The sequence below is a fragment of the Oryzias latipes genome, chromosome 19, assembly GCF_053564925.1.
Source record: "Oryzias latipes strain Hd-rR chromosome 19, Olatipes_Hd-rR_3.1".
Lineage (NCBI taxonomy): Eukaryota > Metazoa > Chordata > Actinopteri > Beloniformes > Adrianichthyidae > Oryzias > Oryzias latipes.
The window spans coordinates 3,695,928-3,717,938 of NC_136255.1; the positions used below are offsets into that span (position 1 = coordinate 3,695,928).

General features: G+C 48.4%; 1 protein-coding gene and 1 long non-coding RNA gene across 22 annotated transcripts in view; both read left to right on the top strand.

The window, feature by feature from the left end:
• The window catches only part of wu:fj29h11 (uncharacterized), a 34,201-nt gene extending 20,287 nt beyond the window's left edge, over positions 1–13,914 (top strand). For all 21 annotated transcript variants that reach the window (XM_078937221.1, XM_078937223.1, XM_011488501.4 and 18 more), the window contains 17 exons: positions 236–378; positions 648–826; positions 1,136–1,395; positions 1,471–1,705; positions 1,778–1,961; positions 2,368–2,494; positions 2,628–2,693; positions 3,827–4,003; positions 4,865–5,145; positions 5,224–5,366; positions 9,670–9,763; positions 10,061–10,175; positions 11,062–11,187; positions 11,291–11,479; positions 12,906–13,032; positions 13,128–13,296; positions 13,366–13,914. In XM_078937221.1, the coding sequence (XP_078793347.1) occupies positions 236–378; positions 648–826; positions 1,136–1,395; positions 1,471–1,705; positions 1,778–1,961; positions 2,368–2,494; positions 2,628–2,693; positions 3,827–4,003; positions 4,865–5,145; positions 5,224–5,366; positions 9,670–9,763; positions 10,061–10,175; positions 11,062–11,187; positions 11,291–11,479; positions 12,906–13,032; positions 13,128–13,296; positions 13,366–13,779 (3,029 nt within the window). In that variant the 3' untranslated portion in view covers positions 13,780–13,914. The remainder of the gene's footprint in view (positions 1–235; positions 379–647; positions 827–1,135; positions 1,396–1,470; positions 1,706–1,777; positions 1,962–2,367; positions 2,495–2,627; positions 2,694–3,826; positions 4,004–4,864; positions 5,146–5,223; positions 5,367–9,669; positions 9,764–10,060; positions 10,176–11,061; positions 11,188–11,290; positions 11,480–12,905; positions 13,033–13,127; positions 13,297–13,365) is intronic.
• Positions 10,191–10,739, top strand: LOC144987803 (uncharacterized). Its single transcript, XR_013651468.1, has 3 exons — positions 10,191–10,328; positions 10,402–10,511; positions 10,603–10,739. It is a non-coding gene; the product is annotated as an uncharacterized LOC144987803 (long non-coding RNA).
• Positions 13,915–22,011: the final 8,097 nt, after the last annotated feature.

Below are 22,011 nucleotides of genomic sequence, written 5' to 3' on the forward strand. Positions count from 1 at the left end.
AAAAAGTTGACCTTTAAAGAAAATAGTGATCTGTTACTTTGATTAGCTAGTTAGAAGTTAGTGGTTTTAAAGCCATTAGCCCCCTCAGGTCTAGTTCAGCTGATTCTTGGCTTTGTTTGCATTCAAATACTGTTGTGGCAGAAATGCAACAGATTGAGTTTCTTCTTTTTCATGGAACACAAAGAGTTTGTTGTTTTCCTTGGAGTGTGAGCCCCGTTTCTCTCCGCTCGCTCAGGCTGTGATTGGATCCTGGTGAGTCCCTGTTATGTGCAGACGGACGGCGATGTGGACGGATGGAGGGAGCTGCTCAGCAGCCTGGGAGTCAGAGATGGTCTCATCATCCGCAAAGAACGACGAGCTCTCACCGCTGAAGAGCTGGTGAGGGAAACGCTGCCAACAGAGCAGATGCAAACGCACTGCAACTAGTTTGTTTTAGGTGCCTGACTCAACGTAACTAAAGAAGGCTTGAAGAGGAAGACGATGATACATCTGTGGACTCCAGAACTGATCGATGACTGAAGGGACATCATTTAAAATACATCCCACAGCGGGGATTTATATAAACCCCCCAATACTTTGGATATGTAATGAAAGGACATCAGGATGAAAGGATCCTGAGATTGTTTCCCCTTCTTCTCCACCAACAGGCCAACGGTCCCTGGGCAGCTGAAAGAGCTATGGGCCTCAGCGCGGCCCAGGACTGTCTGCTGGACGATTACCCCTGTGAGGAGTTCAGGCTCCTGGCCACGGCGCCGCTGTCGGGCTCAGCCCTGCTGCAGCAGAGAACGGCCCTGCTGGAGCTGCTGGAGGCGAACTGGAACACCGGGTAAGACGCCAAACCTCCAAGTGCTTCCCTCTGTGGCGCCTCCTTCTTCCACTGAAGGCCGACATCCCCGATGCAGTCCTCTCTGTAAACACACGGGGTCCTGAAATGTGTCACGATGGAAAACAGGTCTTAGGTCACCTGGAAAAATGAGAGCTTTCATCCAGATGTCTGTGTCTAATCCTAACCCTTCATCAAGAAACAAAATAGGTTAGAGAGGAGAAGTGTTTTCTGAATGAGCTAAAGTGCAAAAGGATTTGCTGTGTTGGAATTGTGCGCCCACATTTCTAATGCTTCACTTTTCCTTTGCAGACATCTTTACTCTCAGTTCCTCACAGCTCAAGTGATTGACAGCAATGGGCGACCAATCAGAAACACCAAGTCCTCCTTCCACCACCTTCTGTGCAGCCTTGAATGGATTCCAGCTTATCGGGAGCAGGAGGGAGAGCAGCAGGAGAAGAAGTGTCTGTGTCCAGGCTCTGTCTACCTGCCGTTACCTGAAGTCACCCGGCTGCTTGGAACTCACGTCTTTTACGTTGACTTAAACTCCAGCGAGTTCAGCAGAGCTCTGGGTAACCATGCCTCTGGTCTCTGGCCGCTGCAGACTTGAAGGCTGGTCGTCAGCGTGACCTTTGTGTTCTCCATAGGGATAAGGGAAGTCATCTCAGTGGATGTTCTGATCCACTTTCTGAAGGAGTGGTGCATCAAACCTCAGGCCCAGAACCAGGAGCAGCATCCCGAGCAGGAGTCAGAGGGGGCCAGTTTCACCACAACGGTCCAGCACATCCACAGCGTCTACTCGTACCTGCAGACACACTGTCCTCAGAACAGCCTGAAGGAGCTGTTCCAGCACACCCCCGCTGTGTTTGTGGAGACCCACAGGTACGCAGCCCCCCTCCCTGCACTCTGGACGCCAGCCTGAGTCTTAGTCACCACATGGAATTTGCTCCACAGACGGAACGACAGCTGGTGTTCTGGGCGTTTCTACCACCTGAAGGAGGTGTGCTGGAGTGACACGACCAGCATGTTCCAGCGTTACCGGCAGCTGACCCGGAGACCAGACAGCGCTGTCCAGGAGCCCAGAGTTCTGGCGTTTTTCTACGGCCCCCTGGACGGCATGAAGAACTTCTTCACCAGAGTAAGATGCTCTGCTGCAGTCAGCTGTTCACATGAAATACTACAGCAAAACATGTTATTGTTGTTTGTCATAAATCCACACACTAATGAGCTTAATATTACTGACTTATTTTTGAATGTAACTTTATTTAAAATCCATCTTGTAATCATTTTTGCATGTAAACCATCAGCCTTCCTAGTATTCATGTTTTGTAAAACATGTCTGCTTACTGCATCCAGCTTTTCATGTGTGGTTACTGTTGTCCCTAAGGGGGGGGGGGGGGGGGGTCACTATTATTGGTATTATTGTCATTGGTGTTCAGCTCTTTGTGTTAAGAAGCATGAAGTGCTGCATGAGTAAAGAATGAATCTCCATTTTCTGGTAAAGAACACGATAACACGCGTGTGCTGCTGTGTCCCGTGTTCAGCTGCTGGAGGTGAACTCCAGCCCCACCATAGCCCAGTATGTCAGTCTGCTGGAAGCCATCTGCTCTTCGTCCACCACACCGACCGCTGAAATGCTGCAAGACGTGTCGGTGCTCTATGCCAGACTCGGTGAGCCCACTCACACCGCCGGCCTTCCTGCAAAGAATCCGCGTTCTCACATTCTGGAACCTTCCAGACGTCCTGTCACTCCTCTCCTGTCTGATTCACTCTGAAATGCCCTTTTTCTGTGTTATCGGAACAGCTCAGTTATGCAAAGACCAGGAAAATGCCCACGAGCTCAATCAAGGTTACTGCTCCACTCTGAGAGGTGAGTGATGCATCATTTCCAAATAGGCACTTCCTGTCAGCACGCCGCATGGCCCGTCTCCATGTCCGTCTGGGGAAAGGTTTAAGGAAGAAACGTCTGTACTGATGTCTGACACTATGGTCATGAATCAAAGGAGCGCTGAGGACGGGCCGTGCTGCGTCCCTTTGGGGGTCACGGGGCTGTCAGAGCCTAACCTGGCTACACATGCTTAAGAGTCATCAGTCAACCTTTGAAACATGATCCTAGACCAGAGGGCCACATTCCTGCATGTTTTCCAACATACCCTGCTCTGGCATGTTCTGATTGGCTGGACACACCTGAACCAGGTAATGAGCCATGAGTAGGGCAAGACTATCTGGAAATCATTCAAATACACCGGCCCTCGAGGCCTGAAATTGTGGAGGGAAGCCAGAGCCACAAAGAAACTGCACACAGAAAGGTCTCAGCTGGGATTTGAACCATAGCCTTCTAGCTGTGAGGGAAAGGTGCTACCCACTACACCACCATGCAGGATGAGCAGATTGCAGCAGCGGGCATTCTTTATTCATCACATGTAGTCAGTCGTTTGCCATAAAAGCAACAACATGTTTCCTAAAGGTGACGCAGTAAGAATTAGACCAGGGGTGTCAAACTCATTTTCACTGAGGGCCACATCAGCACAGCGGCTGTCCTCAATATATATAATAATATAACTTATACATGTAAATAAATGTACCTACTCCTTAATGTTAAATAACTCATTTTTTAACTTATTATTACTTTTTAAAGTCACAATTACAGTTGCATAGAAAACATATGTTTGCTTGTTATTCTAGCATAAATCCTTTCACATTAGATTCTGTCAGGTTAGGTTACATGGACAGTGTTTAAGTCCTAATGTATAGTTGCCCAATATGATATTTCAACTCTGATTCCCCCTAGTTCTGAATAAACCAATTTTTCTTTTTTATTTTAAGAAATTAAAAACTTTTATGCTCTCGCGGGCCACATAAAATGACATGAGGGCCACATTTGGCCCGTGGGCCTTTAGTTTGACACGTGTGCATTAGAACATGGACATATTGAAGGAGCGCCAATCATAAAGAAAGGATGTGACATGTCATGAACTCATGTAGCCTTCCTCCTCTGGTCAGGCATGCTGTCTAAGAAGAGGGTCTTCCTCACCAAGGAGAACAGCTGGGTGAGTCTGGCTCGTGAACCCCTGATCAGTGACAGGAAAGAGCTGGAGAAGATCTTCAGAGCCGAGCCGAGTCTCTGTCTGCTCCACCTGCCGCCGGCGGAGAAGAAGGTCGTCTCCAGGAGTAAGACAGGTGAGCTGAAGAAACTGAAGATCAATGAAGACGGGATTCTTCTGTGGATGTTCAGCTCTCCTCGTCTAAATCTGAGCAGCCCTGAAGCAGAAGACAGTCTTTCTCTGTTGCATTACTTGAAGGGCCTACATCATATCAAATCAACTTTTTCAGCTTTGAAGTGTAATAATGTTCATTCCTCACTAAAACAACCCCAAAGTGTTATGATGATCCAATACTGAGTATTCCTCTAAAAACCTGCTCTCTGAGCACCAGCCCCTCCCAACCCACCAAAATGAGTTTCTTTACATTGTGACATCACAAAGAGAGGAACAGCCCCTTCCAAGAAGAGTCTGCACTACTAGCACCGCCCCCAGGCTAACAGACACGCAAACTTTCTCCGTGGAGCTAGCAGTGATCGGTTAAATGCTTTCGTTTTATATGAACAGTATGAACGTCTGTCTTTGGAAAAGTTCAGATGTTTGTTTCCGTTGGAGAAACAGACACGCTGCTGAGGACGACTCTAGGAGGATGTCATGAAATGGGCGGCACCCACAAGGACAGAAAGGCGGAGCCTCAGAGATCCAGTTGTCTTACTGCCGGATAAGAAAATGAGCTGAAAAATAACCGATACTTAAATAAAATAAGACCTAATGCATGGATCTAGGTTACTCTGACAGGCTAAAAGAAAGCGTGATATAGACCCTTTAACACAAAACATGGAGGCTACAGCTGCTCAGTATCTGCAGTTTATACAAACAGAAAGCACCCCCCACACTGCTGTGGTTGATTGTCGTCTCCTCGCAGTAAATCAGTAAGGACAGAAATGTTTGAAGATTGTTGGTGCTGAGAATAACGCTTTGACTGTTTCGTTACAACCAGATCTCAAAAGTGCAAAGTATCCAGCCGAAGAGGCGGCCTTCAGCGAGTCGGACAGACTGCTGTTTTTGGAGATCTGTGGCGTCCGCCGGCTGTCCCAGTGCGTCACACATGAGCCTCAGACCGAGAATCTGAGGCCCTGTCCGTCCATGCAGGCCCTGGTGCGTGCCGTCATCCCCTACATCCAGAGGTTTCTCTTCCACCGCAGTGAGCTGTCGGAGCTTTATCGGAAGCTGAGCAAGAGGAGGATAGCAGAGAGAATTAAGTCCCTTTCCTTCAGCCAGGTTTGTGCATCTGAAGGAAAGTTACCGCTTTCTTCCTAAGAAAACACAACTGACATTCTGGGTGACGGTGGTTTCCAGGTGGGAAAGCTTTACATCGTGTACCGGCTGAATGTCGCAGAGAAAGAGGTGATAGAGACTCAGGATGTCATCTGTCTGCTGAAGGACGACAAGGAGCTTTACATTCAAAAAGACCACCTCTCTGCCAAGCTGGAGATCTGCAGGTTTGTTCCTGACACAGTCCTGATGCCACAAAGGAAACGGAACCCAAACAAAAAAGTCAAACTGATGTAAACAGGCAGCGATCCACATTCATTCAGCAAGTACTGAATACATCTCTGTGATGGAGATCCTTGTGATATGAACCAACACACTGCTGAAGTCAACAAGCATGCTAACCGAAAGCTGTTACTGATGCTAACCGTCAGCCGTTACTGATGCAAACAGACAGCCGTTACTGTTGCTAACCGAAGGCGGTTACTGATGCTAACCGACAGCCGTTACTGATGCTAACCGACAGCCGTTACTGATGCTAACCGAGAGCCGTTACTGATGCTAACCGACAGCCGTTACTGATGCTAACCGACAGCCGTTACTGATGCTAACCGACAGCCGTTACTGATGCTAACCGACAGCTGTTACTGATGCTAGCCGACAGCCGTTACTGATGCTAACCGACAGCAATTACAGATGCTACCCAGCAGCCGTTACTGATGCTACACAGCAGCCGTTACTGATGCTAACCGACAGCCGTTACTGATGCTACCCAGCAGCCGTTACTGATGCTACCCAGCAGCCGTTACTGATGCTATCCAGCAGCCGTTACTGATGCTAACCGACAGCCGTTACTGATGCTAACCGACAGCCGTTACTGATGGTAACCGACAGCAATTACTGATGCTACCCAGCAGCCGTTACTGATGCTACACACCAGCCGTTACTGATATTACTCAGCAGCCGTTACTGATGCTAACCGACAGACGTTACTGATGCTAACCGACAGCCGTTACTGATGCTACCCAGCAGCCATTACTGATGCTAACCGACAGCCGTTACTGATGATAACCGACAGCCGTTACTGATGCTACCCAGCAGCCGTTACTGATGTTACCCAGCAGCCGTTACTGATGCTACACAGCAGCCGTTACTGATGCTACCCAGCAGCCGTTACTGATGCTAACCGACAGCTGTTACTGATGCTAGCCGACAGCCGTTACTGATGCTAACCGACAGCAATTACTGATGCTACCCAGCAGCCGTTACTGATGCTACACAGCAGTCGTTACTGATGTTACCCACCAGCCGTTACTGATGCTAACCGACAGCCGTTACTGATGCTAACCGACAGCCGTTACTGATGCTAACCGACAGCCGTTACTGATGCTAACCGACAGCCGTTACTGATGCTAACCGACAGCCGTTACTGATGCTAACCGACAGCCGTTACTGATGCTACCCAGCAGTCGTTACTGATGCTAACCGACAGCCGTTACTGATGCTAACCGACAGCCGTTACTGATGCTACCCAGCAGCCGTTACTGATGTTACCCAGCAGCCGTTACTGATGCTACCCAGCAGCCGTTACTGATGCTATCCAGCAGCCGTTACTGATGTTACCCAGCAGCCGTTACTGATGCTACCCAGCAGCCGTTACTGATGCTACACAGCAGCCGTTACTGATGTTACTCAGCAGCCGTTACTGATGCTAACCGACAGCCGTTACTGATGCTAACCGACAGCCGTTACTGATGCTACCCAGCAGCCATTACTGATGCTAACCGACAGCCGTTACTGATGATAACCGACAGCCGTTACTGATGCTACCCATCAGCCGTTACTGATGTTACCCAGCAGCCGTTACTGATGCTACCCAGCAGCCGTTACTGATGCTACCCAGCAGCCGTTACTGATGCTAACCGACAGCCGTTACTGATGCTAACCGACAGCTGTTACTGATGCTAGCCGACAGCCGTTACTGATGCTAACCGACAGCAATTACTGATGCTACCCAGCAGCCGTTACTGATGCTACACAGCAGCCGTTACTGATGTTACCCAGCAGCCGTTACTGATGCTAACCGACAGCCGTTACTGATGCTAACCGACAGCCGTTATTGATGCTAACCGACAGCCGTTACTGATGCTAACCGACAGCCGTTACTGATGCTAACCGACAGCCGTTACTGATGCTAACCGACAGCCGTTACTGATGCTAACCGACAGCCGTTACTGATGCTACCCAGCAGTCGTTACTGATGCTAACCGACAGCCGTTACTGATGCTAACCGACAGCCGTTACTGATGCTACCCAGCAGCCGTTACTGATGTTACCCAGCAGCCGTTACTGATGCTACCCAGCAGCCGTTACTGATGCTATCCAGCAGCCGTTACTGATGCTACCCAGCAGCCGTTACTGATGCTAGCCGACAGCCGTTACTGATGCTAACCGATAGCAATTACTGATGCTACCCAGCAGCCGTTACTGATGCTACACAGCAGCCGTTACTGATGTAACTCAGCAGCCGTTACTGATGCTAACCGACAGCCGTTATTGATGCTAACCGACAGCCGTTACTGATGCTACCCAGCAGCCGTTACTGATGCTAACCGACAGCCATTACTTATGCTAACCGACAGCCGTTACTGATGCTAACCGACAGCCATTACTGATGCTAACCGACAGCCGTTACTGATGCTACCCAGCAGCCGTTACTGATGCTAACCGACAGCCGTGACTGATGCTAACCGACAGCAATTACTGATGCTACCCAGCAGCCGCTACTGATGCTACACAGCAGCTGTTACTGATGTTACCCAGCAGCCGTTACTGATGCTAACCGACAGCCGTTACTGATGCTAACCGACAGCCGTTACTGATGCTACCCAGCAGTCGTTACTGATGCTAACCGACAGCCGTTACTGATGCTAACCGACAGCCGTTACTAATGCTACCCAGCAGCCGTTACTGATGCTACCCAGCAGCCGTTACTGATGCTAGCCGACAGCCGTTACTGATGCTAACCGACAGCAATTACTGATGCTACCCAGCAGCCGTTACTGATGCTACACAGCAGCCGTTACTGATGTTACTCAGCAGCCGTTACTGATGCTAACCGACAGCCGTTACTGATGCTAACCGACAGCCCTTACTGATGCTACCCAGCAGCCGTTACTGATGCTAACCGACAACCATTACTGAGGCTAACCGACAGCCGTTACTGATGCTAACCGACAGCCGTTACTGATGCTACCCAGCAGTCGTTACTGATGCTAACCGACAGCCGTTACTGATGCTACACAGCAGCCGTTACTGATGCTACACAGCAGCCGTTACTGATGCTAACCGACACCCCGTACTGATGCTAACCGACAGCCGTTACTGATGCTACCCAGCAGTCGTTACTGATGCTAACCGACAGCCGTTACTGATGCTAACCGACAGCCGTTACTGATGCTACCCAGCAGCCGTTACTGATGTTACCCAGCAGCAGTTACTGATGCTACCCAGCAGCCGTTACTGATGCTACCCAGCAGCCGTTACTGATGCTATCCAGCAGCCGTTACTGATGCTACCCAGCAGCCGTTACTGATGCTACCCAGCAGCCGTTACTGATGCTACCCAGCAGCCGTTACTGATGTTACCCAGCAGCCATTACTGATGCTAACTGACAGCCGTTACTGATGCTAACCGACAGCCGTTTTTAATGCTACACAGCAGCCGTTACTGATGCTACCCAGCAGCCGTTACTGATGCTACCCAGCAGCCGTTACTGATGCTACCCAGCAGCCGTTACTGATGCTACCCAGCAGCTGTTACTGATGTTACCCAGCAGCCGTTACTGATGCTAACCGACAGCTGTTACTGATGCTAACCGACAGCCGTTTCTAATGCTACCCAGCAGCCATTACTGATGCTACCCAGCAGCCGTTACTGATTCTTACCGACAGCCGTTACTGATGCTAACCAGCAGCCGTTACTGATGCTACCCAGCAGCCGTTACTGATGCTACCCAGCAGCCGTTACTGATGCTACCCAGCAGCTGTTACTGATGCTAACCGACAGCTGTTACTGATGCTACCCAGCAGCTGTTACTGATGTTACCCAGCAGCCGTTACTGATGCTAACCGACAGCTGTTACTGATGCTAACCGACAGCCGTTTCTAATGCTACCCAGCAGCCATTACTGATGCTACCCAGCAGCCGTTACTGATTCTTACCGACAGCCGTTACTGATGCTACCCAGCAGCCGTTACTGATGCTACCCAGCAGCCGTTACTGATGCTAACCGACAGCTGTTACTAATGCTAACCGACAGCCGTTGCTGATTCTACCCAGCAGCTGTTTCTGATGCTAACCGACAGCTGTTACTGATGCTAACCGACAGCCGTTACTGATGCTAACCGACAGCCGTTACTAATGCTAACCAGCTGCAGCACTGTGAAAGCCCAGAAGAAAGATTATTTTAGCTTCAAGCCTTGTTTATTTTTATCGTTTTCCGCTCTGACTCTGACTCTCTGTGTTTTTCAGGGAGCTGGTGAAACTTTTCTGTACTGAAGAAAGCCACAAGAAAGAACTGCAGCCATTTTTAAACACCCTGGTGAATCTGGTGACTATTTCTGGGGTGAGTGCAGTCTGGTCAGAATCGATTCTCCATTTCCGCTGATAAAAGTTCTTGGTCTTTGTCTGCTACATGGATGTAGCCCTGGAGGGGGTCCCAGTTCTGTTCGATTCAAGCTGCGTTCATAACGATGGGGGTGGAGCCGCGGAGGCACAGACTCCCCCCTCTAGTCTCTGCAACAGGAGAAATGACATTGACCAAAATGAATTACTGTGTCCTCATAAAAGCTGAGCTTTGATTTCGAGGCTCTTCTATCCCGGACAGCCTGTTGGTTGGTGACTGTAATGATTTTGTTTGCAGAACTCAAAGGAGCTGACCAGGTTCCTGACGTCAGAAGACGTTGGAGAGCTGCCCCCCGATGAAGAGAAGTGGGAGGTACCAGAACCTGCCGGTGCAGAGGCGATCCTGGAAAATGGTAAGCAGATGCTAACAAACAGCGGCTCCGTCAGACAGGAAGTGCAACAACATAAAAAGAAAGGAAGTCTATGTCTGGAACATAATGTGTTGGTGACACAAAGAAGAGAGGAGAGGAAAAGGCAGGCTGGAACCAAAGGAAATGTGACAGCAGGTACATCTGTTTGTCCTGCTGTCAAGCAGAAGCTGCTTTGAGTTTGTTCCCGGAGAATTTGTCCTTTCAGCAGAGGCTGGATGAGCCCCGCCAAGACACAGTACAGCTTCAGTCAGGCTAAGTAATGATTTTACACAGTAGTGGCACGGTGGAGCGTTCAGAGGACAACTGTGAAGTCAGCAGGTCAGAACTGTAGCTTGATTCATTATAGCAGCCAGTGGAGCAGCAGATTTGTTCCAGCAACCTTCTGCTCCTTCCGTTCTTGATTTCTCAGAGTCATGCAGAACAGAAGCTACTGTGCTTCTGAACTCTGCAGCATCGTGACAGAGGACTCAGATCAAAGCAAACACACACGCGCATGCACGCACGCAACAGCTCAGTGGCCTTGTGGTAGAGTGTCCGCCCGGTGACTGGAAGGTCATGAGTTCAAATTCAGGTGGAGTCGTACCAAAAACTCTAAAAATGGGACCCAGTGCTTTGCTGCATTAAGGGGTTGGAATGGGGGAGGGGGTTAAACTGTTCACTGTGCTTTCCTGTGGAAGCTCTGTGGTTAACTGTGTTTGCAGCTCACCACTCCCCCAGGGGAGGGGTCAAATGAACAAATTTCACACACCTAGGTGTGATGGATGATGGGACTTTAACACACGTGCCATGTTTTCATGGCAGAACAGCCTCAAAAGTGGCCGTTTTCCTCCAACCTCTGGTTTTGTCTCCTGAAATTCTGGTTTTCCAGGGTTGTCCAGTCTCTCCTCCAGGAGCTCCTTGGAGGATTCAAACTTTATTGCCCAACCAGATGGAGAGCGAACACTGGCCTGCTGGCCCCCCCGGGCACCTATGCAGAAAGGAGGGAGCCATGCTGGTAAATACCCATTTGGAATAAAGAACAGTTTAAAAAACAGCTCATTTCTGTGGTTGGACTTGAGGCTGAGCTCTTTCCAGTGTCTGATGCTGCCTGTCTGCAGGTGTGGCGGACAGCAGTGCGGTCGACGCCATCATGCAGATGTGGCCTCCTCCCGCTGCTCCCCAGGAAAAAGACCTGAAGGAGGAGGCTGGCCCCAGGTCAGAGTTTCTGCCCAGAAGCGGCAGCACCATTGGGCTTCCAGACCAGCCAGAACCTGAGAGAGCCGTGAGCCATTCCAGGCCGCCTCCAGGTCGGCACAGACGTTTGGCTCATTCGGTTCACACGGTGGCGCCGTCAAAAGCCCAAAAACTACTTGTTAGATTTAGTGGTAAATTATTGAAAACAATGTTCTGATCGCATGTTTTACATCCTTGAAAGCGTCAAATCTCCACAATTCAGCCAGTTCTTTTATAATACTTAACCCTTATGCTATCCTATGACCCCCCCCTTCCATTGATGTGTTCTCCCTACCATGACAAAGGTGGATAAAGGTGGAAAGATTTCATGTAATCCATGGACACCAGTGAAGATCACAAACCATTGAAGAAAAAAGGTTCAGAGCACTGTCTAGTGGGTCTAGATGACCCCACTCCCAATGGTAAAGTGCCTAGGATAGCACAAGGGGTAAGATGCATAAAAGGCCCAAACTAAATCCAGTCTGCCATTATTTGAGTCCAAAGGGTAACGAATGATAAGACTGACTTATTGGCACTCCTCTTTTTAATGAAAGAATTAGCATTTGTGTCCACATTTACATGAATGCCGTTCTACTTCTGCGCTACTCTGTGTTTTCTACTTCTACCAAAGTGTCTGTTCAGAGGATCACACATCCTGCCTTAGCAGTTCTTTTGCTCAAAGCTTTTTCCTCTTTGATGCATGAATCCCTGTAAACAATACGGATGGTACGAGTTTCCAATACATCTGTGATGGTCTTGGATCAACGTTCCCACCTGGAAACAGCTTTAACCTCTTTAAAGCTGCCGTCCACACGTGTGAGCGCCACATTGTGGCTTTTATTACCACAGCAGTTCATTCTGCTTACCTGTCAAAGAGAAATAAAAAAGTCTCATCAAGGAAAACCCTAAAAGATCAAATCACCGCTATGACAAATCTTTGAGGGTCTAATCATTTCATATAAATCTAATTGAATGAAAATCATACTAAACTTTGTACATTTGAACTGATTCCCTCTGATGAGTGCAGTGACAGTTTGTTGGTTTCTGCTGCAACACAAAACGGAATTAATACCAACCAAGAACCTGAAACCCTTTTCAATCACATTTCAGCTAAAAACTGGAGAAAACGGGGAGTTTTGAGATCATATCTATTCATTTGGAATCCACCACTTTTTGGTTTCAGTGGTCACTTTTCTAGTTTGATGTTTTTTTTCAGCTTCTAAAGTGTAGAAAGAGCTGAAATAAACCAGATTGTGCACTATAGCTGATCTAAACAAAATGAGAGTTTCTAAAAATGGGACAGTTTAAAATGCCACCCCAACATGTGTCCCTTTTGCCCCCTACAGCACATTTATTTTGGAGGCACCACCTCACCCCACATTGAAGCTTTCTTTGCTGTTTTACTGTTTTCACTTTGGTCTGACGGGATCTGAAAACGGGGCGTTCAGAATGTCCTGTAAGTGTGGACCTGCTCCATGTGGTGTTGTCTGTTTTTGCCAGATCCCAGGACACAGAGCGACACCCCCAGGTCCCGCGGAGCTGAGACCGGACAAGAGACGGCGGCGCCTTTTCCGCCATCTGCACAGCCAGCTCAGGCATCCGGCGCCCAGCCGGCTCCAAGCGACCTGTGAGCGTCCTCTGCTAGTCCTGGTGTCATTCACAAAGCTGATGTTGGTGAACAGCTCCTCAACTCTTCCTCCAAACCTCCTCTGTCTGACTCAGAGCCCCCCCCGAGCCCGTGGTGCTGTCCGGAACATTCCAGGGGACGTCAGGTCAAGACAGCGAAACAGAGCGTCCGCCGGTCACCCTGAAGTTTCCCCTCTGGACCGACGCCCAGCCTGGCCAGGCGGCGCTGGAGGACGTGGAGCTCAGCTGTCAGAGGCCGGACACTGTTAGTGCTAGACGGGGGGGGGCAACAGGAGCTCTGTGAAGGAAAGCACTAACCCTCTGCTCCCAACAGGTGGTGCTGACTGAAGACTTCCGCAATTTGAAAGCCATTGGGGAATGGGGGGAGCAGCTGGTCTACTCCTTCCTGTGTCACTGGAGAGACGGCGCTGACCCCGGGCGGCCCACCCATGTGCTGTGGTGCAACCAGAGTGGAGAGAGCGGCCGGCCCTACGACTTCAGACTGAGCTTTGGAGCGACCGGCGAGCAGGAGGAGGTGTTTGTGGAGGTCAAGTCCACTGTCAGGAAGGAGAAGACCTTCATCCAGCTGTCCGTCAACGAGCTGGAGTTTGCACTGAAAAAGAAGGAGTGTTACCACATATTCCGAGTGTACAGCGCAGGAGACGCTCAGAACGTCCGCCTGTGCCGCATCAGGAACCTGGCACACCAATTGCACACCAAGACACTGCCGTTCTACCTGTTCGTGTAGCTGTGCAGACGCCAGAGGCGGCGTCCGTGATCACTGCTTCCCTCTGTTCACTTCGTTTTAACATTTGAATTCTTAGATGAACTGACTTCACTTTACTGAAGGATTCTTTTTAATTAAAATGCTGTCTCTGCTGCAGCGTCTTGGTCTTTTTGTGAAGCATCTTAACCACAAATCTCAGTAAATGTACAGTGGACTAACGGAGCTCCGGTAACGGATGATAAGATTTGAAGACGTGCATGTTACACCACCATCAGCGTCCCGCCCCCATGGGCCAGAGCTCCTTACCCATAAGGAAGATGCAGGAAGACAAACATTCATGTAGTTTTATTAACTCAACTCAATTTTATTTATATAGCACTTTCATACAACAGTAGTTGAGACAAAGTGCTGAACACAATAGTAAGAGACAAACATTAAAACATGTTAAGGGGGGGGAAACATAGAGGGAGATAAAACTATAGAAAATAGTAAACAGTTAGAAAAACAGTGGTCTCATATTGGGTTAAAAGCCAAAGCATAAAAATGGGTTTTTAAAAAGGGTTTTAAAAATGGACATGGGCCCCTTGGCAACGGCGGCTGTGTCCCCTGGGTGCCGGCTTCCTGGGCCCGGCGGTTCTCTCTCCGCGCGGTGGGGGGGGTTTACATTACACCTGAGCCTGGGGTGTTCATGTCCCTGGGGGGTGGGTCCTGGTCCTTGCCCCTGAGTGCTGGGCCCCGCCAAATTTCCAACTGTGGCCGAGCCTGGTCGGACCATATTTACAACACCCCTTGTGGGCCCCCTTTTTTCCCCGGGGTTCCCCCCTCCTAGGGCGGGGGCGGCGGGCCCCTGCCTTGCTCCTCCCTGGACCAACCGTGGGCCGGGTGGGTGGATGCCTGGGGTGCGGAGCGGGTCTCCCTTGGGGGGTCTTGGCTCGTACCTGGGGTTGGGGCGGGGGGATGCCCGGAACTCCTGGGTGGCGATGGGGTGCTCCTCTGGGGCTGTGGGCGTCCTTCTCCGGTGGGGCCCTGGGTTGGGCTCTCCCGGCGCGGCGGGGGGGCTGCTCTCCTGGTTGGGCTGGGGCGGCGCTCTCTTTCCCTCCGTGCCTCCCTGCTCTCTGGCTCTGGGGGCCTCGCGGCGGTCCTGCTGGCCCTGGCCTGGGTGGCGGGCTTGGTCGCCCGGGCGGCGGTTGTTCCCTGCCTGTTCCCGTGTGGCGTTGGGGGATTCCGGCTGCCGCTGCTGCTGCGGCGGGGGTCTTGGGGTGGGGATGGCTGGTCACTCTCCCTCCTTTTTTTCACGCTCCACCATCCATTTTAGAAGAACATAAACACTCACCTGAGCACAGGTGTTAGCTCACCTTTGCACTAACAGTTTGCATGGTTTAATGACTGAAATTTTTCACACTAGTTGGTTTAAAGGCATAGGTATGCGTGTGAACACTATCTGTTTTGTGTACATGTCGACATGTGGACATTTTTTTCAGCCAGCAGGTGTGTTGATAACATTTGAGTGTGTGTGTGGACAGGCCCCGCCCTTTTTGTACTACATTTGAACCTTACCGTAACGATAAACAACCAGTAAACTTGTTGCTTTATGCTGCTTCATGGTCTTATCCCCCCTCCCCTCCTACCCCCCTCTCTCTCTAACATCCCTCTCTCTTCTTCCCTTCTTTCCTTTTCCGTCCGGTCCAACACCAAAGATTTTCAAACATGATTGAAATCAATAAAGTTTGGCCTCAATTACAAAAGGGGTTTATTCAGGCATACCTTTGGTTTGTCTGAAGATTCATAACCCCTCTTGTTAAAGTAAAATATGTCCAACACAAGAGGCCCTCAGCTCTCATCTGCCTGCCCAGCTGTTGGACAGGACAAGTAAAAAAAAAAATAAATAAAATAAAAATGGACAGTGAAGGGGCTTCTATAATGGCCAGCGGCAAAGTATTCCACAGCTTTGGAGCGGCTACAGCAAAAGCTCTGTCCCCTCTGAGCTTCCGTCTGGACCTCGGTACCTCCAGAAGCATCTGATCAGCTGATCTGAGGCACCGGGCCGGCGAATAGGGAGAGAGAAGCTCAGAGAGGTACAGCGGGGCAAGACCGTGTAAAGATTTAAAGACAAGTAGAAGAATCTTAAAATGAATTCTAAAATGCACAGGCAGCCAGTGAAGCGATGCTAGGTTCGGCGTGATGTGGTCTCTCTTGCGTGCTCCAACCATAAGACGAGCAGCTGCATTTTGAACACGTTGGAGACGCAAGAGAGACGACTGGCTGAGTCCAAGATAAAGAGAGTTGCAGTAATCCAGCCGGGATGTGATGAAAGCATGGATTACTGTTTCAAAGTGTGCAGGTGTAAAAAAATGTTTTACCTTAGCCAGTTGACGAAGGCTTAAAAAGCATCTGTGTTTGTCTGCTGAATCTCCCAGCTGATCCGGGGGGGTCAGGGAGGGTCTCTGTCATTGACCTGAGGTCAGAAAGAGGTTCTTCCTGCTTATGTGATGAATGTTGAAGCTCAGAAGCTCCTCCCCTCCCTTCCACTGGTAGCCTTGTCCTCTCAGGGAGCTGTCTGTCAGGATGGGTCAGAGGTCAGGGGTCAGAGGCTAAAGATGGTGATGGCTCTGTCAATGATCATTTCCTTTTTTCCAAACAATCTACGTCGGGGAATCAAGAGAACTCCTTTATTACAAAGCCCCCCCCCCCATTCTGACTCCTGCTGCATCCAAGTGTGGTGTAGAAATTTCAGCCTTTATTTAATTATTATTTTAATATTTTAGTTATCAAAAATTGACAGGACAGTAGTCATCCAGGTACATTTTAGGAGTTGTGTAGCTCCTACCTCTTGTTTGTGTATATGATATAATATATATTTAGTGATCTGCCACAGGCTGGTCACCTGTCCAGGTAAACCCCGCCCAACAGAAGCCTGGTTGGCTCCAGCAGCGCTGTGACCCTGAAAGAGATTCAGCAGCTTCTGAGGATGGATGGAGTTTGAAGGAGATACACAGAAAGTAAAATAAAGTAAAAAGAAACCATCATAATCCCAGATTATTGCAGATAATCAACATAAATCCATGTTATTCAACTAAAAACTCAACAATGCTAACAGTATTCATATCAGTATCAAAAAGAATCTACAGTGGCAATAAGTATTTGGACTCCCAACGTTAAAGTGCCTAGGATAGCACATAGTCCTAATGGACTTAACCCTTGTGCTATCCAAGGCACTTTAACACTGGGAGTTGGGTCATCTAGACCAGTGTTTTTCAACCAGTGTGCCGCGGCACACTAGTGTGCCGTGGGAGATGGTCAAGTGTGCCCTGAGAAATTGCCCTCATTAACTGATCCAAAAGCAATTACCATCTCCAGGAAATCAGCTCTTTGTTCATACAAACAGGCCCTGATAAAACACTGAGAAGTTAAGAATATGGAATATCATAAAATTATTTTTTCTTTGTGTTTATATGATTCTATTAAAGACATTTTGATAAGAATAACGGGAAACCGCGATTTAGCTGCAGCTATAACTGTGTAAGGAAAAGTCCCGCCCCTTTAACTGTCTCCACCAATCATTCTTGAAGGCTTAATCACATGTCATCAGTCTGACCAATCAGAAGTGGTTAAAGTATTCACTTCCTTGTTTCGATTTAGCGCAAAAAAGTCTCTCAAAAATACCAGCTAAAGCTCGTCTTTAGCGGTGTAGCTTTCCACATAATCTGGTTTCAGACTGGAACAAGTGAACAAAACCATGAAGCTCAAAGACGCTGGTCTTTCGGCGGTCGGCGGATTACGGGCACTACATCTCCCATGATGCAGTAAAGTGACTGTCTTAGCGCACAATGAGTCACTCCTCTCAACGTCTTAAAACAACGAACACACATCAAACAGTTTTTGAATCTTTTGACTTAATTTTTAATCTTCTTCTTCTTTAGCAGTCCGTCGATGTCGACGATGACGCGGGGAGGAGCTTGTGCCTATGGCGTATGTGGGAGGACATCCCAATTGCTGTCTTGAATGTCCTGTCGCAGGTTTCACACCTGTAGGTCGCTTCAGTGGGTGGAGGTGCTGGTTCTAGTCTACGCTGCCTTCTTTTTAACGATAGCTGAACATTTCGTTCTCTGATAGCAGCAGCAGCGCCGGTCACCACCCTCCTCCATGTCACACGGTCTTCAGCTTTTCCCTTCCAGTTGTCATATTGATTTATGTTCTTCAGGTGTCTTTTGAATACGTCTTTAAAGCGTAGTAGCGGGGCTCCAACTTTTCTTGCTCCTTCTTTCAATTCTCCAAAGAAAACAGCTTTTGGTAGTCTGGTGTCTTCCATGCGTATAACATGCCCTGCCCACCTTAGCTGACATGTGGTGAGCATTTCTTCAACACTCGGCATTTCTGCCCTATTCAGTACCTCGAGGTTTGATACATTATCTTTCCATGAGATGTTCATTAGTTGTCAGAGATGTCTCTGCTGTACTTTATAAAGACTCTTAATATGGCGTTTGTAGGTGGTCCAAGTTTCAGAGCTGTACAGAAGTGTTGGCATTATGATGGCTCTGTAGACTTTTATCTTGGTTTTCAGGTGGATTCCTCTCTGGTCCCACAGACGACTTCTCAATTTTCCGAAGGCTGACGCTGCAGATTGAATTCTTTTTGATATTTCTGTGTCTATAATTCCACTATTGGAGATAGTACTTCCCAGGTAAGAGAACTTGTCTACTTCAGCCAGTGGAGTACAATTCAGGAGCACTGTTCATGGGTTTAGCTTTGCATTATGGGTGTCTTGGATTAGGACTTCTGTTTTCTTGATGTTGATTGTTAGTCCAAATCTTGCGGAAGCTTCAGCAAAGGCTGTCAGTAGCTCTTGCATGGCCTGAAGACTTTGAGTTACAAGTGCTGAATCATCTGCAAAGAGCAACTCCTGTATCAGTAGTTCCCGTGTCTTGTTCTTTGCTTTCAGGCGCCTAAGATTGAAAAGATCTCCATCGCTTCTGGTTCTAATAAAGAGGTCACCAAGTTCTTCTGGCATGCTTTGTAGGACTGCAGTAAGGAAAATATTGAATAAGGTTGGTGCAAGAACACATCCTTGCTTCACACCATGTCCCACACTGAATGCGTCTGAACAACTATCACCACAGCGGATACTAGCAGTCATACCATCAAGAAAACTACGTAACACTCTAATAAAGGTTTGTGGGCAACCGTAACGACTCAGTAGTTTCCATAGGGTCTCTCTGTGAACCGTGTCAAAAGCCTTGCTGAAGTCCACAAAGGTGACAATTAGTGGTTGGCGTTGTTCAGCACACTTTTCTTGCAGTTGTCGCAGTGTGAATATCATATCATGAGTAGATCTGTTGGCTCTGAAGCCACACTGACTCTCAGGAAGGATGTCTTCAGCAAGAGTCTGTAATCTAAATTGAAGAATTTTGGCAAGTATCTTAGCCGCTACTGAAAGAAGTGAAATTCCCCTGTGGTTTCCACATTCTGCACGGTCTCCTTTTCTTTTATAAATAGTCACGATGATTGCATCCTTGAAATCTTGAGGGACTTCTGCTGTTGTTGTTGACCAGATGTTGCGGAATAGCTGCAACAGGTGTTTTGTCAAAGCTGGTCCACCATATTTCCAGACCTCCGATGGTATACCATCTGGTCCTGCAGCTTTCCCACATTTTGTTCTCTTAATGGCCTTGTCAAGCTCTTCTGTGGTTGGTGGTGTATCCATGTGATACCTGACCGGTAGTTGTGGAATGTTGCTGACAGCAACATCATCAACGGTGGTCTCTGGATTCAGCAGGAGGCTGAAGTGCTCTCTCCATCTCTCCATGATCTTGCTTTTGTCTGTGTGGAGCACGCTGCCATCAATACTCTTCACTGGGTCCAAGCAGGCACCCTTCGGACCATACACTTCCTTCAGTGATGCAAAGAAGGCTTTGGAGTCATTTCGGTCTGCAAGGCTCTGGATTCCATCTGCTTTCTTGGTCCACCATTCATTTTTCATTTGCCGCAGTTTCCTTTGGAGCTCAGATTTTACGGTCTTGTATTTCCTTTTTGTTGTTCTAGTACATCTAGGAGCTAGTGTCTTGTGGAACAGCATATTCTTCTTGTTGATAAGTTCCATAATTTCTTCGTTTGATTCATCAAACCAGTCTGCATGTTTCCTAGTGGGTTTGCCAAGCACGCCTGATGCCGCACTATACACTGTTTTCTTCAAGGCTTGCCACTGTTCTTCACAAGTACCAGTTGGTGGTGTTAAGAGATTTTCATTGATCACAGTTACAAGCTTGTCCTTCTCACTTTGTTTCTTCAACTTCACTACGTTCAGTTTCTTGGGGGGGGTTGATCCTTTCTTCTTCATAGGTGGAGGTTTTAGTTTGATGTTACATTTGGAGCGGATCATGAAATGATCAGTAGAGCACTCGGCTCCCCTCATAGCTCTGGTGCTACGAAAGTCCCTCATATCACACTTTCTTGTAATGATGTAATCCAGTAGAGTTGGGGCTTGGATCTTGGATGGTTCCAGGAGTGGTACCACTTGTCTGGGAAGTTAAAGAATGTATTTGTGATAGCCAGTTCGTGTTCAGAACACTTTGTCAGGAGCATTTCGCCATTTGAATTCATTTTCCCTCTTCCAAATTTTCCCAACGTTTGGGGCCATGCTTCATGTTCCTTTCCTACTCTTGCATTAAAGTCTCCTAATAGTATGAGCTTGTCTGCAGCAGGAGTCTCAGAGAGCAAGCTGTCTAGTGAGTGATAAAAGAGCTCTTTAACATCATCGTTGTTGGTCATTGTTGGTGCATAGGCTGAGATCAGTGTGAGATATCTTCTTTGACCAATATGAATTCTTAATGATATCAAACGGTCGTTCTTTCCAGTTGGTAGTGACTCAAGATCTTTTACAAGTCGATTTGAAATTGCAAAGCCAACCCCTGCTTCTCTTTTTTCACCTGATGGTTTGCCAGACCAGTAGAATGTATGAAAATGTTCTCTGAGTTGGCCCTGATTAGAGAAGCGAGTTTCTTGTAATGCTGCTATGTCAATCTTGTAGCGTTCCAGTTCACGTGAAATGAGAGCTGTTCTTCTTTCAGGTCGATCATGGTTGTCCAGTAGGGTTCTGACATTCCATGATGCCAGCACAAGATTAGTGGTTTTTGTACCGCTGTTGTGGATTCCCGCCGACCGCGGTTTGCCAGCCAGGATTGTATGAACGAGCAATTTTTAGTCCACCTTTTCTAGGACCTTCCCTGTACTAGGGCAGGCAGTGCATCCCTAAACAGGGCTGCCTTGTCATTGGAGCAGCTACCTTGCAATGCTGTCGTTCGTCAGCAAAAGCACGGCCATCACACTCCAACCGCCTGTGTGCAGAGATCATGCTGCGGCTTCCAGTTCATCAGACCTGCCGGTGGGCCCTCACTCCATCGCCACAGGGCTTTTCCACTCCTCTCCTAGCTTGGGCACTTATAGGAACTAGTAGCTTGCCCAGTACTGCTAGTACCCCTCTCCGTTGGTAGCAAAAGTACAGAGGCAAGGACGAACCAAGACAGTCTGCACACATGCAGCCAACTGCATCCGATGGCTGGAGCAGACCCGGATAAGGTTCTGCAACACCCTTGGTGGCCGCGTCGGCACTGCGGTGCTGGCTCATCCGCTGTCTAGCCGTTGGGATTTGTATCCTCTTCCGCCATTGTACACCGTTGGCCAGACTTTTTGTTTCAGCTGTAACCCTAGGTGGGGGGGCAAGAGGGTGCTATCACTTGCCCAAGGTGAACCCTCAGACTAGTGGAGGGAAGGAGGTGTCTTACTTCTCCATTCTAGACTGGCTCCAAGCTGGTGTCAAGCAACAAGCAATATCAACATCTAGCCACGTCTAGCCACCGCCCATGTATTAATTTTTAATACATCTTTTAGAAAAAACAGCTGCAGCTTCCAGCGTTTTCTGCAACAATTACCACAAAAATGCATGTGAGATTGCAGAGCGGCTGTAGATCAATACAGACTGAGCTTTTTCTTTTTTATTTATTTATCTATTTTTTTGGATGCTGGTGTGCCGCGGGATTTTTGTCAAGGTTAAAGTGTGCCGTGGCTCAAAAAAGGTTGAAAAACACTGCTCTAGACCCACTAGACAGTGCTCTGAACCTTTTTTCTTCAATGATTTGTGATCTTCACTGGTGTCCATGGATTACATGAAATCTTTCCACCTTTATCCACCTTTGTCATGGTAGGGAGAACACGTCTATGTAAGGGTGGGGATTATCTAAGATAGCACAAGGGTTAAAT